This window comes from Haliaeetus albicilla, chromosome 10, assembly GCF_947461875.1.
Source record: "Haliaeetus albicilla chromosome 10, bHalAlb1.1, whole genome shotgun sequence".
Lineage (NCBI taxonomy): Eukaryota > Metazoa > Chordata > Aves > Accipitriformes > Accipitridae > Haliaeetus > Haliaeetus albicilla.
In genome coordinates, this window is record NC_091492.1 from 31,962,360 (window position 1) to 31,989,540 (window position 27,181).

Here is a 27,181-nt window from a genome sequence, read left to right on the forward strand (position 1 = left end):
CACAGCCCACGCTCCCGCAGCTCCAGGGAATGGAGCAGCTCTTCGGAGGGGAGGGAAAGAGCGAAGGTGACAGGAGGAACCAGTCCAATTCCTATGCAAGCCCCATGGTTTTCTTTCCCCGGCTGATGGAAATAAACCTCTTATAGCCAGAACAGCTCCCTTTACCCTTCTCTCTCTGCAGCATCACCTCTCTGATGGCAATTAAATGTCTTCTGCTATGCTGACCTCGGTGGAGGCAGGAGGAAGCCCTGCAGATCCTCTGGTGGGGCTCTCAGGGCTGAACCCTGCAGGGACCAAGCTCTGACCCTGTTCCAGCCAGCCCTGGGCAGCGACAATACCCCAGAAAGTAAAAGAGCTGGAAAGAAACGCTGGCACATAGATGGGCTTTGCTAAAAATAGGGTCTGCTACAAAATAGGCAGAAAAATAGCTAAGCGTACCCATTTTGCAAACAGAATCAGCAAATGTATTCACTTTGCAAATTCAGCAACCGTATGTTGCCTGTTTTGTAGAATAGGCAAAATGCTTCCCTAAACTGAAAAATCCCCTCTCAAGGACACTGAATAAACCGGCTGGCAGAAATTCACCTATTTTGCATGACAGGCAACTTTACTGCAAGCCGTATTTTAGGAACGATGTTCTTGCAGCCTAGGTAAAACCTTTTCCCCCAGCTCCTCAATATTTACAATAGAGCGACTCACTCTACATTTAGCGCAGTAACCAGCCGTTTCCACCAGAAAGCAGCTCCTGGGCAGTTCCCTTCTGGTTCCAATAAAACCACATGAATCTTTGCAATCCCTGTTTTGAGGAAGGGAATATTGATCCGCTTCCCGCAACTGCAGAAGTGCTCAGCTGTGGCAGGCGAGGTGTCCTGAGCAGCACTGGCTGCCACACTGCATTGTGCTGAAGGTGAAAGCCCTGTAGCCCCTTGCTAAAAACCTGGCATAAGTTTTATCATGGAAAAGACTAAACAAACATGTATTCGGACGCAAACGGGAGACACAACCATCCCTCTGAAGTACAAGATCTGTGGCTTTTGGAAGATTGCTACAAACCGGGGGGGGTGGGTGGAATGAAGCACAGGAAAGAAAAGGAGCATGCCTTTATTCACCATAAATCAGAAAATAATTTGATCTCTGGCTCAGAAATGTCTGTATTGAAAGCTGCTTTTAAAGGCAGAACCTTCAAACCACTTCCCAGGACTGATTATTTTGCTTTTTTCCAACAACTCCTCCCAGCCAGAGCACTTCTGTCCAAAACCAGCACCAAAGATGCTCAGAAAACCTGCACCATTTGCAACTTCAGCCGCTAATGCCAGCACCTGAGCCTGCCCCAGAACAGAGACACCAAGTCAGGAACCAGGATTTACTCTTCCACGTAAAATGCAAACCCCTGCATCATGGGCTGAATCATCCTTCACTGAAAGACGCCACAAAATCCACCTTTCAGGTGGGGGCCAGGCTGTTGGTTGCTTCTGGCATTTCCCCTTTTGTGCTGCTTTCGCCTCCCAGCTCCTGCTGGCGACTACTGCAGGCAACTGTCGGTGCCAAAACTGTATAAATTCAGTAAATCCCACTTGAACTTTCTCCTCTATTTACTAGGGACTTGCAACAAATGCCTTTGAAGTCTCACAATAAACCCCACTTTCCACCTTACCTAACCAAGAACCATCTCCTTGAAGGACACTGCAGGCAAAGCTGCCTAGAAATGAACTGGCCAGGGCTTGATTTTTGTTTTGTACCACAAATTCCTAGAACATCACTCTGTGGTCCGCTGGAAGAAGTCAGATCAGTCTTCAGACCATTTATCGGAAGCAGAGTCAGCTTGTTTCACACCTCTCTTGGGGTTCAATTAGTCACAAAACAGACATTTATGCTGTGAATAGGCTCTCTAAGATCAATGAAGGGCTCCACTGTGATTAAGCCAACCCCGAGTGTTTGTTCTGCAGGGGGTACTTGTGGAGGGAGGTGCTGCCTGCAGCAGAATCAGGGACCTCTCCTTTACATCCAAGTTTTTTTAAGCATAAGAGATGCCACAGCAATGCAACAGGCAAAGTACTGAGCACCAGCACCTCTCTGCTGGAAAACATCCTTTTCTTTCTCGCATAATAAATTATGCTGCTTTATACATATAAAATAAAGTATAAGGGAATCACTTACCCACTGTTTGCGAGCATGATTTCTCCTCTTAAAGTACAAAATTAACTTTTTCCGCATTGCCTGGTTTCTGTGAAGAAAAAAAAAAAAAAAAAGATGAGATCTGATTAACGAGGCGGTTAAAATCCAATGCCTGGCTCTCCCCACTCCCAAAGGAGTTCGCAGCGCAGTTTCCACCTTAACTCGGAATTGCATCAACTTCAGAGCAGCAAATGTGGTTATCTGGGGATCTCACACCAGCTTAGAGAAAGACCAGCAAACCCTCTGACACAAGGAACTTCACCCACATCTGTTGGTAAAACCAGGACTAAGGTTGAGCACTAAATTCATAAGCCCCCAATTCTTCAAACTTTTATCGTGTGCTCAGCACTGAACACGGGCAGACGTTCACCTCTGCATTTACCAGTGGGCCAGGCTGTTTCTTGATTATTTTTACATTTTGATCTGCAAAAATCCAATGGGGTCCCAAGAGTTGGGGGGCTCAGGCTGAGCTCTGCGTGGTGGGAGGTGGCTCCCCCCAGCACCCCTGGGGGTGCAGAGGCCACCCTGAGCCGCCCCAGTCCCCAGGGCCAGCAGCGAGGGAACTGTCAGTGCACACACACGCTTGCAAGGGGTTATTCACCCCCGGGGTTCCGAGGCGCTGATAAGGAGGCAGGATTGCAGCAGGGCTTGCAGCACATATCTCCTAACCTCTTGCTTTCTTGGAGCCGCGCCTAACAAAGCTGCAAACAAACCAGCCAGGAAAGTTCAGCCGCTTGCAGAATTGGGACCTCAAGAGAGAAACTAGCCACTGCAACCACAACCAACCCGGCGTCTGCCCAGACACCCCCCTGGTTTTTTCTTCTTCTTTCTACTTTCTAAAGACAGCATGAAATAATTGCTCAAAGAGAAGCAGCGCCAAAGCAGCAAGGAGCTGGAAAGGCTGCACGAGCTCCCAGAGTCTGCACGAACCCAAGAGCTGAGCTCCTCCAGTTGTTCCTGTTACTAATATTCACAGCAATAAAATCTCTAGGTAAAAGGTAGAGACCAGGGGCAAAGGAGTTTCCTTAAGTCTTTTATCCCGATTAAAGGCAGAGCTGCAGTGTGTAATTACTGATCAGGAGCTTAACAGTCTTATGTAGGCATGTTCTGCAGGATTTAGCAGAATGAAAAGGCACCGTCGCCGCTTCCTCATTCCCCTCCCTGCCTCGTCCCCTGACTAGTGGGGATGGAAGAAAAAAAAAAAAAAAAAAAAGAAAAAAGCCAACCATAAATCCCTAAAGCTAATCAGCAACAAAAGACACTGTTTGGGAAGGGGCAGAGGATCCCGCTCGCTTAGTGGGAGGATTTGGGCAGTCCTGGCTTAATTTAGGGATGGAGAGCATCCCAGAAAGTATCCACATTTTTCACTACTCAAACTCCCTTTTCGCTACATCACTAAAACCGTGCATGGGCGCATATGTGAGCCCGCAGCATGCGCCGTCCTGTGGACCCCAGGTCCCTCCAGCCCACCGCCAAGGCTGCACCTCTGCTCCGGCGGTGTGCCGGGGGACCCCAGCCCGCCTGCGCGAGGGGACATGGAGTAGGGCCTGGGGGCACCACTGCAACGCTGGCACCCAGTCATTAGTGGGTTTATTTAGGACAGCAGTTCCTTGGGTGTGGGGTCTCTAACCACCACTACCTCCAAGATGAAGCATGGCTGCCAGAGGAAAGGTAACAGGATTTGGGACAGGGATCATTTCTTCTCCAGCACCCCACAGCCACACTCAGCTTTGTGGCCTCTTTAGTTTCCCAAGGAAGAAACACATCAGGCTTGATTCTTGGTCCTAATAGTACCATTCATATTTTGTAACCTTCTGTTCTCCCCTTTTAATTAGTTACCAGAGGTATGGGATACACGCGGAGTCCCCGAACACTGCCTGAGCTGCACTACATCTTCATTCCCTTTGACTTTGCCTTGAACACTTTGGTGCAAAAATAGACCTTGATTTCCGAGGCAGCGCTAGCAAGTGGCACTTGTAACTCCTCCTACAAACGGAAAACACCAGCCACCAGCTGGGAACAGACTCCAGTATCCCCAGCTCGAGCCCCTGGCAGGTAGAGGCACACAGCCCCAAATCCCCACGCGCTCCCACTTCCAGGCAGCACCAGCTTCGGCAGAAGGCACAGCCGAGAGACAGGGCTGAAGGTTCCTGCAGAGCAGACGCTTGGATTCAGAAATTCTGAGCAAGAGCTTGAATATCAAGCCACGTTCTTTGATTCTGTTTCAGAAATCAAAGTGGCATTGATCACTGGCGGGGGGGAATGGGACGGGGGGAGAAATCTAATAAATCCATGCACGAGGCACCTTCTGCTTTGCTCTTTTTTGACGGCATGTTTACAAAGGACCCGCTGTTGTTCTGGGCTGCACTACGAAGACCAGAGGCCACCTTATTAGATATATTAAGAAACACTGCTGCCAAAGGCTTCTCCCTGCTGGATCACACAACGCCACTGTCTTTTGTTTCTGTCTCTGGTGCATCCACTGCAGAGCCTCAAAGAGGGCTGCAGGCTACTGGCTGAGCTAAACCTCACCGCTCACCTCAATGCAAACAACATTCACTTGCCTTTAAAAATCAGGGAAACTGAGGCATGGGGCTGCAGTGATGTCTGCCTGCTTGTGCAGGGAGGGAGGCACGAGAAATGAGTGGGGCTGTGCTGTGCCGAATGCTCCGGAGCATCCATCTCCGGGCGCACAGGTGAGGTGGGTCCAGCAGCGTCCAAGCACCCATTTGCCAGCCCTGCACACCAGGCGCTCCTCTGCCCACCCGCAGGCTCTCCTCCCGCCCGAGCCCTGGATCCTCTCAGGCTCTCGCATCCCTTTGCATCGCACACGGTGAGCTTTCGTCACCGGCTCCAGCGCCATGTGGTACTGCAGCGGGCAGCCATTCCTCCTGCAGAGACCCCGTCGGACGGATTCCCTTCCAAGGCTTCAGCTCTGCACAAACAAGCTCCGACGGGAGACTGTGCCCAAAACCCACATTCTCCTTGTTTGTTTGTTTATTCCAATTCTGATGGAAACTCTTACACTGGGAAACCACTGGGGTGATGCTAATGATGATCACTTGTGGGATCACCCCCAGCAAAGGGTCATGGACTGTCCCTGGGGGCCAGCTCAGCTAAATCAACCCCTGCCCTCCCCGCCACCAGCCTGGGTGACATCCAGCAACAACATGGGGCTTTGAACATGCTGCTGCTGGATCTGCCGCACAAGTTATCAGGACACAGGAGAGTAAATGAAGAAAATTAGCAGCTCTTATGCAGCTGATGGGTTGCCTTGAGTTTTGCATCACGGCTGACCTTGAAAGTGCTAATACAGGCAAAGACTTAATGGCTCTGCAGCTGCAAAAATCAGGAATGCCTTGAAAGCCAGTGTATGTTTACCACCGCGAAGGCTGAAGTAATCAAAGAGTGAAAGGATTAAAAACAACAACAAAACCCCTCATGCCCTCAATGTTTTTGCCACTTTATCTTTTTTTTTTTTTGCATAAGGTCAACCTTTCAAAGGTTAATACAATCTTGGTAAATATAAATAGGCTTCACAGTTTATCTTGCTACATGTACTGCTGTTACTTAGAAACCATTTGCAGAGAGGTTAATTCGGGCCACATGTCTCCAAAGCACACGCTGTGCTCCCTCGGCAAATCAAAGAGCCAAGCTCAACTGCTGCGGCGCAGGCGGCGAAGGTAAGGGCTGTCTGCTGGGACTCCTGCACAGAAATAACCAGCGTGGAGCAGCACGTGGGAAAGGTCGCTCCTGCAACGCGCCAACCCTCCTTCATCACCCTTGTCGGCAGCCTGAATCCTTGCAGCTCCCTGCCTGCAGTTTGCTGGGGCACAAGAAAAGCGTCGCAGATGGAGACCTGAACCACACAGCCGCCTCCTCTACGGGGTGAAGAAATCAGGCAGTTAACAGGCAGAAGGAATGGAGGCTCCTTAGATAAAGCAACAGTGACTCTTGTGGACAGTTTTAAGTATTGCTGGGCTGGCACATCCCACACCGTGCCGGGTCGGAAGGACACGCGAGTTCCCTGCCCTGTCCTTGGCCGTGCCCCACGCAGCTGCTAAGGCTGGGCAGGGGCAGGCTGGGATGGACCCAGCGAGACACGGAGCCTGGCCAGCTTCTGGCGAGCTGGTGGTCGGGGCCTGCCAGATGGCACATCCACATCCTTGTGGTCAACAATTCATCTAATCTCCGCTGGAGCCCATCACGCATTTCTGCCCTCCCCGCGGCCGTGAGCTCCACAGCTCTCTGGTATGCTTATGGGGAAAGACCTTCCTTCTGGTGGGCTCTCAGCTTCACCTACCGTCCCCCAGCACCGGCTGCAATGATGTGGTCAATATGCGTTTCCCACTCGCCTACTTCAGCGCAGCCCCAGTCTAACGGTTCCCTCTGAAGGCAGCTCTTCTCCAAGGTGAGGACACCATGTCCAGTTACGTTCTCCGTGCCAAAAGCTATTCCAGCCCTTTGGTCACCAGAGGAGCTTTCCCTGCACCTTCTTTGCTCCTCTGCAGGGATGGGGGAGACCGGCCAGGGCAGGTCATGCAGCCACCACAGCCTTCTCCAGAGAGACACTGACCTTGTGAGCTTCTGCAGACCCCAGGCACAGAGTCACTTCCAGACAGTCCCCAAAATGGGGGCTCTTGGCCACGCTCGGGGAGATGCAGCCTTGCAGCTGGGAGCTCAGAGCTTCTGCTCTTCTCAACTGCTCTGCAAATGCCTTGAGGATTTCTGTCCTTGCTGCCGGTGAACTAACCCAGTGATGATCTCCTTCTATCATCCCTGGGGGCAAAGGTAAGCCGAACCTGCCACCGAGGCTGTGGGCGATTCGGGGGTTTTCCCACATCAGAGGTCCATTTGTTTGCGGTCCAGGGTGGCAGATTCTCTCAGGAGCAACAGATCCCCCGCTTTAGGGGCTAGGTATCAACTGGATGAGTGCAGCAAGAGCCCCAGTACCCCAGGTACCAGCCTGAAATGGGGCACGACCCGGGTGGGGAGCCTGGGGCAGCCCCGCCAGTCCCCAGCACTTTCGCCACAAGCACCCGCAGGCAGGAGGAGGAAACAGAGATCAAACAAGGTAAACCAGACTCAAAACTTGATGTTTGATTGTCATCTGCCACCAGCACAGGAAGCAGGATTCAAATACTACCAATAATTTTGCATGTGATTCTGCAAGAGCTTTTTGTCCTTGCATAACTCATCCTCATCCCACAGTCCCACTGACCTACCTGGTGAGCCCCACACCTGAGTGAGGTTCTCAGAGCCAGCCTCCAAACCGCTGAGTGAAATACATCTCCCACTCTGAGCAAAGCAAAGGAAGCCCTGTGGGAGCAGTCGCTTCCACCTCAACTGGTTTGGCGCAAGGTTGCTTTTGTATTCTGGTGTTCACAATGGAGCCAGTGAAGGAGAGAACCCATAACTCTGACTTTTGAGTTACTTGGCTTAGGTCCACATGAATGACTCGGCTACAATCCTTCCGGAGGCTGCGATCTTAAAAGGATGTGCACGCACACATGCGTGTCGGTGCTGGTGTGTACACACATGTGGACACTGCCAAAGCCCTGGGATAAGGCTCTCAAGGATACAAAGAGCCAATGCACTGCAGCACACCTGGCCGAGCCTGCCCGCAGAGACCTTCAGCCAGTGCAAGATGAGATGAAAGGAAGTTTGCTATTTGATCAAAACTAATCAGGGGTATTTAATTACACAGGAACGTCTTTCATCAAACAGCCAGTGCAAACAAAGTAGGGATCAAGCCTGCAAAGAGCGATGGGAAGGAGGCAGCGAGCAGCTGGCAAAGCCATTGTACAACGAGATTGATCATGCAGGCAAGGGTTGGAAACAGAGGAGCCTCCTGGCAGCTCCAGCCAAACAAAGCACTGCCAGCGAGACTGGAGATCTGCAAACCACGGGACCCGAGGAGCACAGCAAGAACGCTCCAAGGTGAAACCAGCCAAGAGACAACAGAGAGCGTACAGAAACGGTTGCGTCCCCCCAGGTACACTGGCTCCTGTGTATTGCTAGTGCCAGGATCCCAAGCCGCAGCTCAGGGTAGTCACCAATTCCCTACCCCTCTAGCTGCAAGACGCCCTGCAGAGAGGACAGGGAGCAAGGTCATCCTGTTCACGGGTCATTGCACTCATTCATTTCCTTGCTCTGAAAGGGCCAGAGCACACAGCTCCAGCTGGTAATACACTGTAACCTATTAACCCCAAGGCAGGGCACGTTCCTGGAAAGCCAGCTGTTCAGAGCAGTTTCCTTGCAATATCCAGAAACACTTTCTGGGGAAGAAAAGCAAAGCAGATCTTCAATTAATTTAACCCAGAGCCCTTGAGCATTGGGATGGACTAAACCCCCAGCACCATTAGTGCCTCTTAGAACAGAGTGGCAGAGGTCCCTAACTCTGGATGTACATTCAGGCAGGCTGTGTTTGTGCCCAGAAACACTCAAGAGAAAGAAGCCATCCAGAGGTCTCCCAGCTTCTTGAATCATGTCCTCTGCAAGTCCAAAACGCATTCAGCTCTGGAGGTCCAAAGTCGTCGCTATAATTCACGAAAAAGTTTGCGCTGTTAATTCACCTGGTGGTTCACACACTGAGGCCAGCGAGACGCTTGTGCTCCAAGGAGGTAATGCCTTGGCAAACACGGGCGCCTTGTCATCAGAGCCTGCCCTGGCCAGACCCCCAGCACAGCCTGTCCAGGTCCCTGTGGTGCCACCTCCTTGCGAAGACGTTCCCACTGAAATGCTCAAGTGACTCCCTTGGGCAGCAATAACATCCACAACCACAGTTCTTAACACCAGATGGGAAATTCACGTCCACGCCCTTTAGCATCTATGAGCTTAGGCCCAAAATGGGACAAGTGCAAGTGCAGAAGCACTTCTGGCCATCAGTCAGGCACCTGCCCTACACCTCTGCCTTCCCTTGAAGCCCAAGATGACATTGCAAGCTGAAGCGTTGCAAGATAGTCCACCCCAAACCAGTATTTGGCTTTTCACTGGCAAGAGAAAGAAGCAGAAGGTTGCAGCGTGTGTCTCCATCATTTAGTAATTCATCACAAGGTAATACTTCTGCCCTAGTGCATGCCAACAGAGAATAAAAGAGATGAGAAACCTTGAATGGGATGAGCGGGGAGCTGCTAGGTGAATTTCTAATGAGGAAAAAAAAAAAAAATCTACAAGCACTAATAAAAAGACCTGAAAGAGAATGCATTAGTAATGACAGGGTTTGGAAGAGCATTTGTGTTACATGTCAGGCTTTGATTATGAATTTAGAGGCAATCCAGTGCTACTAAAACCCCTAAACAGCCAGTAATGAAAAGATGACTTAAATTTTCAAAAGTGACAAGTGATTTGGAAAGCCGTAGTTGTTAAGATTTTCAGAAGAAAGCAGTTCTGCTCCTTGCTCTTTTAGGAGAAGGTGGAGGGGTGGGAGGCATTTCAAAAAGAAAAAGATATTCAGAAGCCCCTAAACCTCTCTGAAAATCCTGACTTCAGATTTTGATTCTGCAGAGGCAAAGCATCCCCCCCCCCCCCCCCCGAAAAGCTATCAGCTGCAGACAGCAACCCAGATGTGCAAATATTAACAGTACACACAGCTTTGCTGCTGCTGGATTTGGACGTGCAAGAAACCCAGAATCACACAAAGCTCTTGATCTGTTTTAACTGTACACTCAGACCCTGGTTCTCCGACACCTCTCCAAGCATCTCAGGGGGACGCAACCTAGTTTCAACCCCAACATTGCTGAATTTCAGTGTAAAAGCAAGGAGAAGCTCTTGAAGGGAAGGTTTAAAGCAAACCCTGTGAACAACACCTTGCACGTACTTACCCTCGGCTTTTCAGTTTTCCTTTTGTGTGCTTTTTCAAGGCTCAGAAGCTCATATTTTGCTTTCAAACACAAATCCCACAGACTATGACTTCAAGATGACTGCTTCGGGAAAGGAGGGAGGAGAGTCCTACCAGGCTGTTTTTCATGGCTCACCGAGCAGGAATCTCCTGCCGTAGAGATGAAGGCTCCCTCAGAGAATATCTCTCCAGGTAGACAGCAGGTAATTGATCCTGCTCATGTGAACAACATCTTGTCATTTTTCAAACACTTGGAGGAAAGAAGGTTAATATCTTTGGTGCCAGGAGTCTGGAAAACATGCAAAATTACTATCACGGCAGCGTAGGAAGAGCCGCTCTCATCCTTGTACATCCAAGCTGGCAAAACGCTGAAGGAAGAGACCTAGACCAAATGCACTGGTGCTTAACTGGTGCACAAGTAAGCGTCCTCTGCGTTTGTTGCTGTATTTCAGCAAAATCTAAATAAAGGGGTCTTTGCAACCTCCTCAACTGATGCAGAATCATTCAAGTAGCCTCCAGTTGTGTTCAGAGCTGCAACACATCTTGAAGGAACCTGTCAGTCCACTGCAAAGCCAAAAAATTCACACCTTGAAAAACAGCAAGGACCAACCTAGCTATAGGGGAAAAACTCAGATAAGGGCACTAAACGCCATCTCCCTCTCTCCTTTCTTGATGAGAGAGTGGCAGAGCCTTTCGCTCCAACAAAGCAGGTATTTCAAACAGAAAGGACACAGTCCCATCAAAGGTAGGTCAAGTCTTTGGCACAAACCACTCAGCGGTGCCTTGGATCATGCGGCAGATGTAGCATACAAAATTAACCATGTTTGCTCAAAGCCTGCACTCGCAGGTGAACCAAAGGGACCCAAGCAGACGGGTAACAGCACAGCGAGGCAGCTAAATAGGACTTAAAAGCTTTTGAAGCTGCAAACACTGGAATGAACTGGGGCATGAAATTAATTTTAACTGTACTGAATAGGAGACAGGCCATAAAACTCCATGAAAATAAGAGACCGGTAACATTTTAGTAAGAGTAGAAATTCTCCCCGTAACTCCCCAGTCAGCTCTATTAGCATAAGTGACTCATGCCAACTGAAAAGCAAAGCAAACAAGCAGGAAGAATTGAACTAGTGTTGCAAGGCGGAGAGTATCGCTGTAGAGAAATCGAGGAATCCTGGCTTTCTGATATTCAAATGCCTTCCCACTGACACTTGCAAACATTCAACTGAGAAAAAAAAATCCACCCTAGGAAATGTTTAAAAAGAAGAAAAAAAGGTATTTGTGAATAGTAACAGCCTGGCCATCCTCCTGTGCCCAGGTATGACGCTCCAAACCAGCTTCATGCGGGAGCAGTTTCTATTTAACACAACAGAGCCAGCATGCAATGAGGTTTTGTGGACAGAATCACAACCTCGATGATTTTCCAGCAACGTGCCAAAAGACTTTTTCAGCATGGCTAAATCTGTGTAGGGGGAAGTTGTTCAGAAGAATCTGCATCTAATTACACCTTGGCAAAATATAACCTGTGGTGTCCTGGCAGTTGTCCTTCTGGTGCTCTAACGCATCTGGCTGACGTCTCCCAGCACCCTGATGATTTACTCGATCTCTTACCAAAAAAGCCACCTCCAGGCTACGGAGCGGAAGCTGCTCTTCTAGAGCAGAAGGCACAAACATATTAAGAACGAGAAAGAACAAAAAATATCTTCAAATGCAGCCTGCAGAGAAGTTGTAGGTGGGATTTGAACATCCAAGCATGATTTGGTCAAAACGGAGAAGTTTAATACCTTTTCCTCTTGTTCAAAGGACCCCAAATTATCTGCTTGGAAGAATCACTGAAATCTGGATTTTTTTTATCTGCCTCCCAACCATCCAAATGTCCTTTAATGTGCAGCAGGGACCCAAGAGATGGGAGAACAGGACACACCAATTTCTCTGCATGTCCATCAACAAGTAGCAAAGTGCAGTTCAGACCCCAGGACCTCTGAGACAGACCCACGGTCAAAAGCAGCAAACATCTGGAGCCCAGATCGCTCAAGGGCCTTTTGCTGACCTAGATCCGTAAATGCGTTTGGCTGGCATCAATAACCAGCTGAAGGCAGCTAATTGCGAGGTTTCTGGAAGGAGGAGATGGAGGCTTTTCATTAAAATGTGTGGTTTCCTTCCCATATTTTTGCAGCATTAATCACAGTGAACATTAACCCCAAGCCTGCCCACTCCAACCTCTCCTTGGTCTATCACCACCACCACTACAACTGCATGGGAGGATTGCCTGCTGCCCGGTATTGGGATAACCCTATGGATGCCTACAAGGGAAAGGATGGAGAAGAGCGCCTGCTCTGATGGCATGGGAAATTGGTTTGACGGGGCTTCACATCTCATTACCAGTTTTGCTCCTGACCTGCGCAGTCAGTTCCCTCTCATTTGTGCCTGTCTTTCAGGCGGCAACCAAGGACAGGAAATCATTTAAATCACAGGAAAAATGTGATCACAAACCCACAAATATTGGCAGGGGAATGGAGAGTGGGTGAAGCACGTGGATCTGCTTTCAACTCATTCTTTCAAGGACAAAACTACTGATCAGCTCGAAATCGCCACCTTCAACGCAGGCAGCGTGTCCGCCGAAGACAACAGCCAGAGGGCTGAAATGACAGGAGACCCAGGCCAAAACACATGTGTGTCAAAACCCTGGGCGGTCTTTGCCCAAGACTTGCCGCAATGTCTGCCAAGCTCGAATGACAGGGGGTAAATGCCTTGCCAACACAAGGCACAAAGGAATCGTCTGGAAGCAGAAAGCTATCAGGATATCTCAGCTGCAGGAAAAGCCATCATTTCCCACTGACTTCTCCATCTGCTTGCCCTCCCCACCCACACCCAGGAGGTGATGCTCCCCTGCCCCAGAGGTGCACGGCACAGCAGCACCTTGGGTTTACGCACAGCACCCAGGCCAACGTCAAGTACCCGAACGCAACCCTCGCGTGTGTGGTGCTAGCGCCCAGCGCTGGCAGCGAGGCCGCTCGGGGACCTGCTGAGCGCTGTGGGAACCAAAGGGCTCGGGGTGACTCTGGGGTTTGCATGTTTTACAGTGAGTGCGTTGCCTGGATGACACAGGAAGCCTTGGGTGGAGCAGGAACCGAGGGAGGCCGGGCAGCGAGCGGCTGGGTCACGTCACCAAACCCTCCTCCTCCCTGCAGCCTGTGGGGACGGAGAGCACCTAAACATCGCCAGCGCCTACCACGCTCCCCCCTGCAGCAGAGCAGAACAGCAGAGGTACGTTAACGCTTTCCCTGTAATTCCCCTAGCATCAATTAACATACCGCTGAAAAGCAAAAGATTATTAACTTTTGTTAATAGATTATTAAAGATGATTATCGCCAGCTGACCGAGCCCATACCAAAATAGACGCGCTGCAGGCAGCTCAGAGCAATCATCAGTTCATTCAAGGCAGATGAAAGTTTCAGATCTGGTTTGACTATTTAAGTTTCCAACAATAATCACAATTATCGCTATTCTCATTATCTGTTATATTTCTTCTGTGTTCAGGAAGTCACTGTGGTTATTAAGTGCAGGTTGATGATTAAATCGTGTATTGAGGTGATAAGTCAAATTAGATGATTGCTAAGTCTCGGTAAGTATCTTTGAAATAACCAGTTGTTATTAGACATTCAAGAGGTGCTTCATGAAAATCTAATTGTAATTGCAACTTTTCATTTTACCTCATCTTTCCCGCATGCAAACACACATGGGCTGGCAGCTGATTTCATACTTCAGTACGCGTGAAACACAGAAGAAAGCACCCAAGGCGAGTGCTCTCTGGGAAAACGCCAAGAGACCGTCCAGGACCCGCATCTACCCTCCCAATAAAATCAAAACAGCACCTTCAGCATCCCTCTGAATCTATGGCTCCCCACTGCTCGGCTCCTGGAGCTGCTCCTAGAGCTGGTTTGTGCTTCAGCACCCAGAGCAGCGAAACACCAGCTCTAAAAGGATGCTTGCAATTCCTTGGCAGCTTTAATCAGGGTCTGGGAGGGAGCTAGCATCCCTCCCGCTCCAGCCTAATGCCCAACCTGACATTTAAAATAGCCTTTATTGCCACATACTTACATTTTAATGTTTTCATGGTATTGCCTGGTGTCTGAAGGCTGGTTGTATAATGGCTGAAATAAATAAGAAAAATGAAGGCATAAATGGTATGGTCTGACATTTAGAAACTTAAGCCCGTCAGAAGCGCTGCCGCCTCGGTGCAGGTTCCCATCTCCCTGAGCTGTGCCAGCCCAGGCGCCCGTCCCCGCACCCCCCAGTCCGCCCGTCTCCCCCAGCCCCACTCCCCAGCCGTACTGGAGACTGCTGGCTCCCGGCGGCGCCGCTCGAGTCACGGTGCATCCCGGCTCAGCCCGTGGGAGGGCAGGCAGCGCTCGAGCGAGCTGGCTCAGAACAAGCAATTTGCGACGTAATCCACATAAACACGGCACGGCGGAGTACGTGGTTGTTATTCACTGATTGAAAAACGCAGTGCGCTTTGGAACATATGACACGGGGGAGGCGAGGGGAAAGGGGGGCTTGGGGAGCGGGAAGAGACAGTCTGTGTGCTGCAAATTGTTATGTCTACGCGGCAAAAGCCTGCCCGAGCTCTCCCAGGGAACCAAGCGCAGGCAACTGCAGGCAGGACAAGTCTTGGCCCCACGGTTTCCAGCAACACCAGGGGCAGGTTGGCCCCCGGGCACATCGCTGCAGTCCCCCAACACCCATGTGTAGGGCGATGCTCTTGTCCATCCCTCAGGAGGGGCACTGGGCTCCGGCAGGACAAGTGTTTTGCTCAGGGTTGCCCTCTGGAGAGCACAGTGACCATGGCTGTCTTCAGCACCAGATGGGAGCACCCACCATGGAGCTGCTCTGCTCCCTGCACCCTCAGTGGAGACGTGTCGGGGCCCTCCATGGCGAGTCGGGAGAGCTGGATCCACCCCTGGCCACCTTCAGCCAGTCACTGCCCTCATTACCTCTCCCTTCCCATCCGCAGGGTGATATACCCTCGGGGAACCTGCCACAATACAGGGTCCCACCTCTAGCAGGGAGAGGTGCCACAGAGACCACGCTTGATCCCACCCATTGTGATTAACAGCTCACACCGTGCTCCAGGACCTGCCACCAGTTGTGTCCGTGTAAGAAGGCTGACAGGGTGCTCAGGATTAAGCCCTTCAATGCTCTTCTGGTCATTGGCGAAGTTGGTGTGAACATGGCCAAGACTGTGCTAATCAAAAGCTTGCCATGGCCCAACCATCATCTGCAACTGGGCGCCTAACGAGCACAGCTCCTGTCCAACCACAGAAACATCACCCAAGTTTTCAAGCAGTTCACCCGCAAACTTTCACCGAATCAGCTGTGAGCAATCTAAAATCTATGGCCAAACACAGGCAGGGGGATGCGTGATGGCCGGGTGCTGGTTGAAGGCAGCATCCTGGCCATGGCTACGTACAAACCAGCTCACCTTCCTGCTGTGGGTCATATGGCTGAGGCTACACTCTGGGTCCTCTCAGTCTCATCTCAGATTAAACACAGGAAAAGGAGCAAAACATCTGCTGAACATCTGCTCAACCAGGTGAGCAGCACTGGAGAGGACAGGACCTGCAAACACAGGTGGGTCCCTTTCTCCTCCAGTTTAAAGAAGGTGTTATTCTCACCTCCTCCACAGTATCTCCCCACCACAGGCGCTTGGCAAAGCAGCCTGTTTTTCCACACAGCCAGCCTGTCTCTACTGCTCTGTAAAAAACAGATACTGCCTCACCTCTCCCCTGCCACACACCGGGACAGCCACATTGATCTGCACAGAAAGGAGACTGGGTGTAGCTCTCCCTACTCTCTGCAGCCCATCACTGCTACACCTTGGCATCAGTAGGTCATCAGCTTCTTTTTCTGGCTGCCCTTGGACACGTACCTCTTCGCTGGGAAAGCACACATAACCCCCATGTGGAAGAGGCATGCAGAGGAGCCCAGGCAGACAGACATGGCAAGATGAACCGCCACGTCCCAGGAGGACTGTGGGGCTGCCGGCAGCGTTTGGGCATCTGTTACCCTGCAAGGGGATGGCAGGCTGCAAGTCTGCCAGGAGACACCTGCAAGGAGACACCCAGCCACCTCAAGCTGACAGAGCCAGGGCAGATCAGAGGGACAAGCAGGTCCCCCAGAAGATGACATGTTCTCAGTGGTGTCCCTTCCCCAGGGGTATTTCTATTATGAATCCTCTTAGATCTGCTGGTCTGACTCCAGGCTCAGAGCTGGCTGTGCACTTCACGCTTGGAAAGCTCAGAGGAACACAGACATCCGTCTCATCACGTAGCTCGAGAGAGGCAGGTCTGCACCATGGAGAGAAGAAATCAAGCCGTGGCTCTGGAGCATCACGTCCACAGTCACCCTGGAAAGGCTTGACTGGAGGAACTGCTGGAACTGCTGGGCGGCCTTGACCAGCGACTGCGTCTTGGAAGAGGACTGCAGGAACTGGAAATACGGATAAATAAAAGTGCCTCTCTTCCCGCTGTGCTCATAAAAATCAAAGCAAAGAAGCTGGCCTGTGGTGAGCCACAGAGACCTTCTTCCTGGGAGAAGGCGGTGGAGTAAACGTTTTGGTTTGCACCTGGGTTAGGAGATGCTCATGTGCACATGGACATCACGGATGCCCTGATGCCACTCAGCTCACCAAAGGCTGCTGATTCTTTCCTGCTACTACTTATATATGATATAAACAGCCATTTAAATTCTTAGTTAGCAAACCTAAGTGTTAACAGGCAAGCACTGGACCACATCACTTTAAAAGAAACACCCAAACATTCAGAAATAAGAAACTCTGGGACCCAAAACCAAGATCCACATGACACCAGCATCTCAAAGAGATTTCTGTCTGCACAACAGCCTCAGCACTGTAACTCATTCATGCAGTGGAGCAAGCCCAGGAGACAAGTTCTGCCTATCCCATAGAGACCATAACCTCACAGACTAAAGTTACAGAAACTTTATTCTCAACAGGGCAGGGACTGAGAAACAGCATCTTCCCTCAGAGCCGTCCACAACCTGCACAGCATTACAACTTTCTCAATGAGTAAGCAAAAGTAAAGCTGACAGGTCAGATGGATAAGGTGACATGTTCAAAACATTCACAGTGTTTCTCCAGGGTAAGGGACATGTAATGCATTTCTCTAGGGGATGACATTTAAGAAAAACATAATTGCAATGTAAAGCTATTACTGGAAAAACCTTGGATTTACTGAAAGCTTTTTAAAAATAAAACAGAATGAAAGGTCTCGATTGCTTTCTGGCCACTGCAGCATTCAGACTACACATCTCAATGACATTTCTCCCTGGGGAAAACATGGGGTCATTTTTAAAATGGTACCGCTATGTTGCGGGGATTAAATGAGCAGAGTCCTGGTTTACCGAGTCACAACCTCCTCCTGACCTAGAGGGGAGCACTGGCTTCCTGGGATCTCAACTGGATCCCTGCCTCCTGGGGATCCCTTGGCAGGCGGTGATTTCCACTGCAGGTACAGTGAGACGAGCCCCAGCCAAGCAGAGGGCAGCAGCCGTGGCCGCGTGGCACACCGGCGTGTTCTGCGTCAGCTGGGGCTGACATGAAGGCCAGGGAAAAGGTGCAGGGCCACCCAAAACCCCAGCAGATAGGATGGAGAGGCACCAGCAAGGAGTAATGGGCAAAGGGATTTGGGGACAATTCTGCATGTTTAAAACCCCAGGAGAACAAAAACGATGATCTTCCAAAGAGGATGAGACATGAATGACACCTCTAAGACAAAAAATGCAGGGCCAATGCAATGACCAATGTAAGGTCAAAGCAGTGAGAAGCCAGGAACCAGCAACAAACACTTGCTGCTTCCTTGAGATGTACAACCCAAGGATTCCAGTTTCAGTGAAGAGCTTGTAAACCCAAAAGCTCTGAGGGAGCTGTTTAAAAGACTGAAGTCAGGAATTAAAGAGTTTCCTACCAGTGCTGGGCCATCTCCCAGCAGCTTCCAACTCGATGGGAAACACATGACAGACCCAAAACTTCTGGGTAAATCGCTATTTATGCTATACTGGATCACTCTCAAAACCCCTCCTTCCAGCTAACGCTACAGGCAGCCTCAACCAGCCCATTGACGTGCTCAGGCGGTAAGATTTCTTTCTTCGCTCGCACACAAACCCCTCGGAGCAACCTGCCGCCAGCAGGACAGAAGGCAGAGCCCCCACCATGGCCCCTCCGCCTGCGAACGCCAGCACAAGCTGGGGACGCAGCCTCCAGCTCTGTTCTACCAGCAGCACCCAAGACCTCGTACCGCCTCACCCTGCTCGTGGTCGCCGTCTGACAACGCTGCGGTAACCTCCGGCCTCTCTCTGCCATGACTAACCCATTGCCACCGTGACCTCCTGCCTCGCACCATCAGCCCCTGGCAAGCTGCCCCGCTACCGAGCCGATGCACATCCGTCACCATCGCTGTTGCAAATGCAATAACCAGAGCTCTCTGAATGACCAAAAGCAAGACTTCAGCAGCCTGAGCGGAGCCGACAGCAACCCAAGACCCTGCACATTTGGGTGGCAGCCACCACTGCCCCTTGCAGGGGTTTTGCACAGGATTAGCACCAGGCTGCCCCAACCTCCCTGCAAGAGACCTCCGGCTTGCGGCAGCTCCAGGGCTGGTGCACGTCGTGTGCGACACGGTGGAGCAGGCATGCACATCGGGCAGAGCATGCAAAGCTGCTCTCCTTCCTGGAGCTGCTTCCTTTCCAACTCAGAAGAAGATCTGACTATTCATCTCATCTCTCAGAGGCCGTTGGCAGGTCCCGGGTGCTGGTTTGTCCGACACGGCATGGGGGCTGGGCCATAGGAAGCGTCTGTCTCTGGGCAGACAGATGAGACAGTGTGCAAGACGCACACAGAGCCCAACCGGGGTTTTGCAGGGTTTTCTCAGCAGAGGCTTCCCCTGCCCTCTGAGGAGTAAGGCAGGGTGACAGAGGTAAGTTTTGCACTGGGTTCTGCTACAGCTCCCCCCTGTGCAGTGTTAGCACCCAGGGACAAAGCATCAACAAACTAAAAAAAAGAGGGAAAAAAAGAAGGAAAAAAAAAGGGGGGGGGGGGGGGAGCAGAAGGAAGGAAAGGAAGTGCAACATCATTGGGATGAGGAAGCACCAACCCCAGGCACTGCCGATCTTCAGAGCAGAAAGAGAGCAAAGGGTTTGACCCTGGTGACTCAAAGGAAAAATAATGAGTGCTACCTCCCCAAACACGGAAGCGGGCTTTGACACGTAGCAGCGAGCACTAATTCCCTTGTGACCTCTCCCTTACGCATCCGGGGAAGATAGCGATTAGTGCCACCTCCGCAAGGCAAGTCCAAATTACAGCTGTCGAGGACTGTGAGCTGCCTGCTCCCACCTCGCAGGAATGGCTCGCTCCGTTGCACCCCGCAGCCAGTGCAAAGCGAGAGATGCTCCGTCAGACCACGTCTGTCCCCCTCTGCTCCCTCCAGCAGCATCGCTGCAGACGCACCCTTTCCCAGCACCCTTCTCCAGGACTCAGCCCCTCAGGAGTCGTTTTCAGCCGCCCCTCCAGCAGTCAATCGCTTCACTTGCAGACGGATTTTTGCTGGATAAGAGGGCAGCCTAAAACTGGTAATTTACTGCAAGTTGTTTTTCTCAGCCTCTCTGTGCACGAGGAAGACAGAAATAGGATGTGTGCGAGTCCCGATACCTGCAGGTCGTTGCAGCTGCAACCGGGCTGTGCTTACAGAGCACCCTCCAACACCCTCCTCCATTTGCAGCGGGGTGGGACAGAGAAGAGCTGTCCCAGCACCCATCCCTCCCACACAGCACCACGAGGCTGGCTGGCCAGGCAGCAGCCCCACAGCCCCGGCGCTGTGGCTGCCATCAGCAGATGAAGCCATCGGCATCCCGAGCAGGGGCAGACCATGCCGGAGCCCCTTCCACCACCCAGCTCCGCTGCGGCATGTGAGGAAGGAGCCTAAGGGTTAAGGCTCTCCAAAGAGGGCTCTGTGTGTGTGTCTGCCTGCGTTTTAGTACTCATCGCAGTCACTTCGCTTCCTGCCTTGGTGCTGTGCCAGCGAGAGGTCTGGGCCAGCAGCACACTTCCTTCTGACAGCTTAGACACACACACAGGGTGCCGTGCTCGCCGCCCAGGGACCTCTCCGAACCTGGCCCAGCTCCCGCTCCCCACAGCGAGAGGTAACACTCACCAGCTCCACCTGGGGACCCAGTCCTTCCAGGATCCGGTGGGCAGCCTCTGCCTTCTTCTGCAGGGAGGAAAGGGAAGAGGGAGAAGAAAAGTTATTTCTGCCCCTGGTTACAGTCACAGCCCTCTGCTCCAGCTCTCCCCCTGTGCTAAAACCCCTTCCCAAACCTCTGCAGGGCTGCCACAAATCCCTCCCCTGCCTGAGAGTGGGTGGAAAAGTTCAGCTCGGCCTCTGGACCTGCAGGAAAGCCCCACAGGCAAAGGGCTCCGGCACTCGAGCTATCATGACTTTAACGCATCCGAGCTCTGCCTGGGAAGTGATCCAAATCCCTGACCCCTCTCTGGGTGCCAGGCAGGGGGATCGCACCGGTTACCTCCGCACAGCCACTGTGTGAGGAGGAGGAGGAGGGCGGGCGAGCCAGCAGGCACGCAGAGATGCCCTTTCTGGGATTCATCGCTTCACGAGCATGTGATTGTTAGATTTGAGCTGCCCTTGGCTCCTCATCTTGCTCTCGCTTCCCTCCCCTCCTTGCCGCAGAGGAGCCCTTCTCTGCCCCTCCCGCCCCCGGCCAAGCTACCTAGTGCTTATTAGAGGAAAAAAAAACCACCCAGGAACATGTGTCAGGGGCTGTGTGGTGGTTACTAATTAAACAGGCCTGAAAAAAAGACATGGGTTGGCTGCAGCAGGAGTCTAAATAAAAGATGACATTTTCAGTAAACAGCACTTCCTCGCAAAGCCAGGCTTTTCAGCGGGAGTTACTGACAGTCCGATAAATCCAGATCACTGCACGCTGCCGATGAGCCACAGGGCTGAACTGACAAAGCCAAATACCTGGCAGCGAGGGGGGCAAGGAGATGGATTTTCAGAGGTGTTTGTCCAGTAAAATAGGTAGTTTTAGCTATTTTGGGGTAGGGGGGAGAGAAAATCCACAGCTGCCTAAAACAGGGCTGAAGAAGCAGTGGGCAGAGCTGAGCTTCCCCATGAGGGGAGCAGTGGGGCAGGGAGGACAGGAAAACCCCTTTTTGAAGCACATTCAACATTTTAACCCAGTAAGCACTAGAGCCCCGCCAGAGCTGCAGGGTGGGGGCTGACCCCCAGGGTTGGGGAGCTGGGGAAGGCTGGGCTCTGGGTGCGTTCCCCGGCAGAGCCAGCGCGGCCTTGGCAAACCCTGGGTGAAGACCCCCCAGGGCAGGGAAGGGATTTCAGCTCCGAGGGTCTGGCCCACGCTGCTCTCCAGCAGCGGGCACCTCTCACCTTCACGCCGGCTCACGGCAGGATGAGTTTCCCAGGGTCTCAGCGCAGGGGATGTCTCGCCAAAAGCTGGCGCACCGCCCTGCCAGCTTGCCCCCGCGTCCACCCCCCTCGGTGGGTTTCCAACAACTTCACCTATTCCCCCCCCGCCGCCAGCTGGTCCTCAGAAGCGCCGATGCAGCTGTTAGGGGTGCAAGTTCCTCGCTGGGGCTTTGCACACCCACACACAGCCTGATCTGCCAGTGTGCACTTTTGCAGAGCTGGCCCCGAGAGCAGCTGCATGAGTCACCCTGCCCGCAGCCAAACTCAGGGCCCCGGCAAAACAGCCCCAGCCCGGCTGCAAAACCTGCGCCAGGTGCCTCACCGCAACAGGGCAACCAGGACTCGTTTCCAGCTCCTCTATTTACTGCACGCTCTGGAGGGTACGAAGCTTTTTTTGCAATTTAGAAGCGACTTCAAGGATGCTAGGAGAGACGTAACCACAAAGCCTGCCTGCTCTGGCACCCTCCCCACACGTACGCAAGATGCACGCAGCAGCCCCGCAATTAATGCATCCCTGCCCGTTCATCCGCAGCGCTCCTGTGCAGCAGACCTTGGGGTTCACAGATGTCACGATCGCTGCGTGTACCCTCACAGGCAAGGACACACACAGAGAGAAGCGGAGCAGCTAGCGATGCTGTGGCAGAGCCCAAAACACAGCTGGAGCCCATCCCAGCGAGCCGCCCTGCCCCTCCGGCCTCTCCCGAGTCCCTGCTCCATCCCAGAAGGACCACGGGAGGTACCCCAATGCCCAGCTCGCTCTGCAGCCCTCAGGGATGCGCAGACAGGGCAGCCACCCAGCGGCTTGCTCCCGGCATTACCGGCATGCCGCTCGGTGCACGCCACGCTTCTGTCCGGTGCCAGACGGGCAGCGAGATGCTTGCAGGGATCACAGGGAAAGCACGGCCATCCCAGTGATGGAGATGGGTCTTTGGAGAGCAAGTGCATCCTGGAACGAAGTCTGGGAGATGCTGGGAAACAGCTGCAACAGAAGGAAGCGCCTGCCCTCGCTTAGGGCTCCGGGCTCCAGGGAAAGAAGCCACATGTTTACACATGGCAATTACATTTTCTGCACTGCAAAAAACTGCTCCCAACTATTCTCCCACGCAGACTGCTGCTGATGTGGGGGTGCCACATGCTCCCTAGCGAGGACAGGGATTGTCACCATGAATCCTCATGTTCTCATCTGTATGCAGCAAACTGTCCCGCTACCAGCTCAGAAGGCAACAGCTGTAGGGGAATACACGGCCAGCAAACCTCCATGGAAATCCGGCTTTATGTCAAGGTACAACATGAAGTGTCCTCCGTGGTTACTTGACACATAAGGGAAAAAAGAAGGGACCGTCCCCACCTGACCCACGAAGGAAGCAAAGTGATCCCCAGCACCAGGGACCTATCTACAAACCACAGCACTCACAAAGCTTTAGATCAACGGGGTGTAACATGTGGCCTGAATGATAACCGACACTTATCTACCCTGCTCATAAAATACCACATCTGCTACAGAGTGCGTGCCTCTTCCACATGAGATCCCTTCCCCGAAAGGGGATTTCCCACCAGGTTCATGAAGATGGAGAGCCCCAGCTAATGCGGCACCCAGCTCTGCCATCATCAAGGATGCTCCAGCTGATGATGAGGAAATCAAACCCCAGCAAACGCAGCCCAAGTGAGAAACGCAAGAACTGCAGAGCCCAGCCTGGCTCCCCCCAAAGCATTTCCCCCACTGTGGACCTGACTCCATTAACAGGAACAAGCCAAGTCTGCCTGGGGACTTGCCCCTTGGAATATTCATCACACGATGGAGAACTCCCAGCCAGAGCTTAGTATTTTTGGTCTCCATGAGCTTATAAAATCTGCTGACCTTGGAGAACATCAGCACCGTGGCATTCGGAAGCCTTAAACAATTAAAACCGGGGGGTACGATTTTCAGGGGCGTCATTAAAGCTGCTACAAAATACTCTGCATCTGCTGCCAAGAGGGCGATTTGGCCAACTGCCCTCCTGCCCGCCACTTCTTGCTGCTGAGCGGGAAGCATCAGCTTACCCGAATTTTTTGTGATGCATACCTGGGACAAAAAATAGCAAACCAATTAATTGCAGACAGCGTAACTGTGGGTAGAAGATTGCAGCCCCAGCTGGAGGCAGCCAGTCCCACCGAAGGCCCGTTCTCCTGGGCACCAGTGCTGGTGAAAGATGCCCTGGCAGCGGCTGATGGCACAGCCAGGAATCGATGATGCTGGAGGCCCATGTGTACAATGCGATTAACTTTGAGAAAAAGCTGAGTATGTTCAGCTGCTGCATTTGCCATGTTTAGACAACTTAATGAGACAACCCAGAGGCAAATCACCGTAGGCAGAACATGTGGCGAATCAAGAAGAATGACATAATTTGTCTTGCATTAACCAACTGTAATACACACGTCTCCAGAACGAAAGATCAGGAGGGGAAGCTATTCTGAGCACGTCATATCTTTATACGTACACAAAGAAATGCCTCTATCTTGAAAGCCACCCAATTAACACTTGACATCCACTGTAATTGCTGATGCTCCTTGCTGCATTTATCAGATCATAGCAGAACCGTAATGAGCTGTCTGAAAGGCCACGCAGACCGAGGTGAGAGCTAGTGGCAGAATTGGGAAGGACATATTACACCCAGCAGAAGGTTCCCACCATGCTGGGGCTCATCCTGAAAGACAGCCAGACACAGGGAGACATGCTCCTGCCCGGGGACCTAGCTAGCCAGAAGCCTGGCTGAGGAATTTAGGCAAAACCCTCAAACCATTCACGTGCACGTGCAGCCCCCAGCTCCCCCCCCCATAGCCGCAGGACCTTTGCTGAAGACCTCCAGCAGCCCTGTTAAATCCTTTCCTTTCCAAAGGCACAGCCACCTAGGACTCGGTTCCAATATTAGTTTCGTTAGGAGTACGTCTAGTGATTGACCCTGCAGAAGGAAGCCAGAGGGTTCATCCTACATCTGCTGAATAACCCCACCCACGCCTGCAATCCCTCTTATTTAACAGAAAGAAATGTATTAGGAAGCAAATCTAGCTATTACTTCTGGTGAGATGCATGAAGATCCCCACACAGTTTTATAGTCCCTCTGCAGCTCCACAGCAAGCAGCTAATGACCCCTTTTCCCGATTCGGTAGAGTGCTGAAATATTGCTACAGCACTGGGAGCAGCAGTGTTCATGGAGGGACTGAAGCCCCGAGGCTGAATTTTGCTCCCATTTACCATCGGAGTCACTTTGCTCCGGTAGAGCGGCTCTGGGTTTGGCACCGGCACGGACACAAGCAAACCGCGGGCACTTCCGAGGGCAGAGGCAGCGTGTTTAAGCACAACTCAGATGAAGAGATGAAGCCCATCACATACTAGTTCTCCACATGCAATTTTGGAGGGATCAAGGTGTGCCAAGAAGTGCAGCTGAACCACAAACACTGATCTGTGTCGCTGCAGGGCCCAAGGATGCAAAAGGGGACCTGCAGACGTGGCAGGCAGTAGCACCTGCCCCCAAAAAACCTCCCTCCCCACGGGCAGGGGCACAGGCAGGCAGACCGCGGCTGGGGAGGGTGCACTCTTACCCCATCTCACGCTCTTCCCACAGGCCTGGAGCTAAAGACATCTTCGCCAACAACAAAAACCTCCCTGCAGACTACAAAAATCTCCATTCTCACCTAAAAAGCATCTGGCTTCCAAAGCAAACTCCAGCCCCTTCTTTTTCCTTTGAAGAAACTTAAAATAGGCTTGGGAGGGGGAAGCGGGCAGGAGAGCAACTTCCCAGCCATGTGAGCTCCCGCGGGGATGACGAGCTGACCCCACGAGGCAGCGGAGCATCCGAAACCAGAGGAGGGAGAGTCTGGGATTTCGCGTGGGCTCTTCTTAAAGCAAAGTTTAAAAATGGAAGAGAAGGAAACACAAGAGTTATTTTGAGAAAGCGGATCTGAAATTAGGAGGCGGCATTTTCTTGGACTGACTCCAGCCATGGCTCCATGCAGCACAAAGCTGCTCCAGCTGAACCGTGCTCCCGGGGTTATTTATAGCAGCCCGTAGGCAGCATTTCTGGGGAATGGAAGGGTTTCTATTTGGGACCAGGCGTGTCCTGCGTGGAGATAAGCAAAGCAAAGCCCTCTGAGAGGCAGGAGAGCTGCGCACAGGGTGGCGCTGGGAAAAAATCCTGTCCCAGCAGCATGACGTCCCAGGGACAGGAGGAGCTGCCGGAGTGGCACGGCAAAGAGGCAGGCTGGAGTTGGATTTTGTTTAAAAAAAAATTCAGGGAAAGTGTGGCTGAAGTCAGCAGAAATCATGGAAACCCTCAGGCGAGACACCTTTCTACGCGAAGCAGAAAGCAAACAGTCTGGGGGGATGTAAAGGCACTACCTCTCTGCCAAGATCTGCTGGGACCAAACCACGACCTGGCAGTACTGGTTTTATGGGAAAGGTTTTCATTCCTATGACCACGGCTACAGATTTTTTCCCCTTTAAACCTCAGCATCCTCTCTCCAAGAGCCAAACCACCCCAGCAATTTGCTGCCCTCCCCACAAAGCAGGTGGGATGAGCCCTAGCACCGTAAGAAGGGAAGGCAACGCTCTTCCCTCCCCAGCTCCTGCAGCCAGCAGGAAGGGCCACCACACCAGTGCTCCCAAGCCAACTGTCAAAGCCCAAGGATGCATGCCCTGCCCCAGGCTCTCCTTGAACCCAAACGTCCCTGAGCATCAGGGGACGTCAGTCAGCCTTGGTGGTATGTGCCAGGCTCCTCTCACCTGGCCCAGGGGCTGATGCTCTCCAAGGGTCCCCAGGGGATGCGGGTGCCCTGCACGCTCCCCGCTTCCCCACCTCCCTGCGCTTGGCTGGATGGAGGCATCTCCCCACCGCACCAGCAGTGATGGAGCGCCATCCCTGAGGCTCAGGCCAGAGGATGCATACAGCGGTGGTTATGAATGACAAATCACAAATAGTAAGAAATTGAGGTCACGGGTCACATTGGAGCCATGTGTTAACACCAGTCCCTGCTTATCCTGTGCAGAGCGTGACAGGCCGACTCATTTCGGTTGCTCGCCAGTCTCCGGCTTTGGCTAGTCATTGCCAGCCAGTTTCTGTGGTCAGCTTGCTTGTACTCCATCCACGGCCGAGGGGTGAACCCCCCATACTAGCTGGGTTTCCGCTCGCACACAGACCTATCATCACGCTCTGCCGTCTGCAAGGTTACGCTGCTGTTCAAAGGCATATGAAGCTTAAAGCAAGGTGCTAACGAGGCTTTGACATTGCGAACTGTTGTTGAACATTTCACCATGCAAAACTGCTGAAAATGTTGCCGTTGCACAGAAGGCTTTTAGAAATCAAAGTCTCAGCACTGGAGCAGTTACAGAAAAGCTCTGGTCACTCAACCCAAGAAGCTGGAGCCATGCCGCTGGGTCTACGCTCCTCCCTCTGACAGATTTGGGTTCTCTGCACTCCTCATCCTTACTTCCAGGACCTGAAAACGCAGGACACAGCACTATCTGGTCTGGGTTAGTCAGGGACAAAGCTTCTAAGTCAATGCACTTACTGGGAACTCCAGATCCTGAAGCAGACATTAAAAATCAGACATCAGGATCATCAAAAAAACCCATCACCATCAAAAAAAATTTCCTTAAAATCTGTGAAAAAAATGAAAG

General features: G+C 52.1%; 1 protein-coding gene across 16 annotated transcripts in view; it reads right to left on the bottom strand.

Annotated features, from left to right (window-relative positions):
- The window catches only part of NCOR2 (nuclear receptor corepressor 2), a 260,599-nt gene that overhangs the window by 96,816 nt on the left and 136,602 nt on the right, over positions 1-27,181 (bottom strand). For all 16 annotated transcript variants that reach the window (XM_069794863.1, XM_069794861.1, XM_069794859.1 and 13 more), the window contains 3 exons: positions 20,239-20,295; positions 14,114-14,166; positions 2,158-2,224 (listed from right to left, as the gene is read on the bottom strand). In XM_069794863.1, the coding sequence (XP_069650964.1) occupies positions 2,158-2,224; positions 14,114-14,166; positions 20,239-20,295 (177 nt within the window). The remainder of the gene's footprint in view (positions 1-2,157; positions 2,225-14,113; positions 14,167-20,238; positions 20,296-27,181) is intronic.